The sequence below is a fragment of the Bidens hawaiensis genome, unplaced genomic scaffold, assembly GCF_021521415.1.
Source record: "Bidens hawaiensis isolate Kalapana, Puna unplaced genomic scaffold, B.hawaiensis_p1.1 tig00005179_1, whole genome shotgun sequence".
NCBI lineage: Eukaryota > Viridiplantae > Streptophyta > Magnoliopsida > Asterales > Asteraceae > Bidens > Bidens hawaiensis.
The window spans coordinates 72,952-74,422 of NW_027491332.1; the positions used below are offsets into that span (position 1 = coordinate 72,952).

The 1,471-nt window shown below is 32.7% G+C and overlaps 1 protein-coding gene across 1 annotated transcript; it reads right to left on the reverse strand.

Moving 5' to 3' along the window:
• Positions 1 to 322: 322 nt before the first annotated feature.
• Positions 323 to 745, reverse strand: LOC143629230 (RAF-like serine/threonine-protein kinase 20). The gene has a single exon (XM_077098554.1). It carries the CDS (start codon positions 743 to 745, stop codon positions 323 to 325), a length of 423 nt encoding a protein of 140 aa, XP_076954669.1.
• Positions 746 to 1,471: the final 726 nt, after the last annotated feature.

A 1,471-nucleotide genomic window follows, 5' to 3' on the forward strand; every position in this document is an offset into this window, starting at 1 on the left:
AGCTTATTCTGCCTTTTACAAGTTTAAATTTGGTATATTAGCAACATTAGGTGTCAATGATATTGTTTGATAATTGATATGAGACGATTTTTAAACCAATCCGTAAACAAACTATTTCATTCCTGTTGGAGACAAAAAAATGCTATAAAGAACTTAAAAATTAAAATCAAGAAATTAACATAAACTTGTTAGATCCAATCTATTAAACCTTGTACACAAACACCAACATTCAAGAAACTAACATAAAACTATCAAAAAACAACCATGATCCAAAAGACTCAACTATTAACGCAACATCGCGCATGAACTTGTGATCGAATTATCAACGACTTGCCTCAACCGTGTGGGCTTGCATGAAAAAATCCTTAGGATGGAAACAAGACAACTGATCATCAGCCCAACATATCCTTAACGTGTCGTCAAGAATAACCCGAATCTTCAAATCCTCCCCGCATTGATCATATTCTTCAAGAACATAAGCAAGATCCTCATCAGACCGGACATGAACTAACGAGTCAAGATCTTCATAGGGCAACGTACACCTCAAACTCATAGACGGTCCACACGCATTATCCCACAACTTCACCACGAGCTCCGTGTAACTAATACCGCGGTCAACTTTCAGAATCCCATTCGTGCCACCTTTGTAACGGAGTTCACCGCCATTCTTACCGGGTGTGATTGTGCCGCCATAACCGTAGTGGAATTTGATCTTCTTGTTGTTGGAACTTGATGATGTTGCCATGGGTGTTTTTGATTGTATGAAAAATAAACTTGTAACCAAAGTACTTTGTTATATATACTTTTTCACGACCGCCTTATTATTTGGTTATTTTTTTACTAGTGCAAGGAATTTATTTAAGATAATAAGATTTCCTACTTATTGTTTAAATTCAAGATATTAGCCTAGATCTTCGGTATGCAATTAAATGAAAAATAATGTATATTGTTAGAAGAATTAGCATAGAGGATTTTGAATGAAATTAATTTCAATACAAATTTAAATTCTTTCACTAAATATTTAAATTTGAATTGGAATTTAGTTTTTCAATTATAAAATGGAAATCAACACTCCTTAAAAATTGGATTTCATTTTTGTATATATAAAATAGTTATTGTATTGAGCTGTTTAATTTGAAGATATTGTTCTTTTGGGATTTTTTTTACTTATAAAGATGGGCTTATGAATTGCTTCGGCCCAGATCGAATAACCAAGGAGCAAATGCCCAACAACAACAAGGGTTTTACCGCCTCTTGCTCTTTCATTATTTTCATTGTGCATGATTATTATCTTTTAAGATCTTAGGGTGTGTTTGCGATTCCTTATTTAAGGTGAAAATAACTTTTTGTGATAAGGTGAAAAGGTCTTGTGAGTATTTGATAGGGAGTTTTAAAAGAAGTGTTTGGATTAACATAAGTCAATAAGTTATTTTTTAAAAAGTGTTTGGTTTAACTGAATGATGTAAAATGA

Bases quoted from the DNA above. Each gene is read 5' to 3' on its own strand.
- LOC143629230 (XM_077098554.1), bottom strand. From the start codon at position 745: ATGGCAACATCATCAAGTTCCAACAACAAGAAGATCAAATTCCACTAC.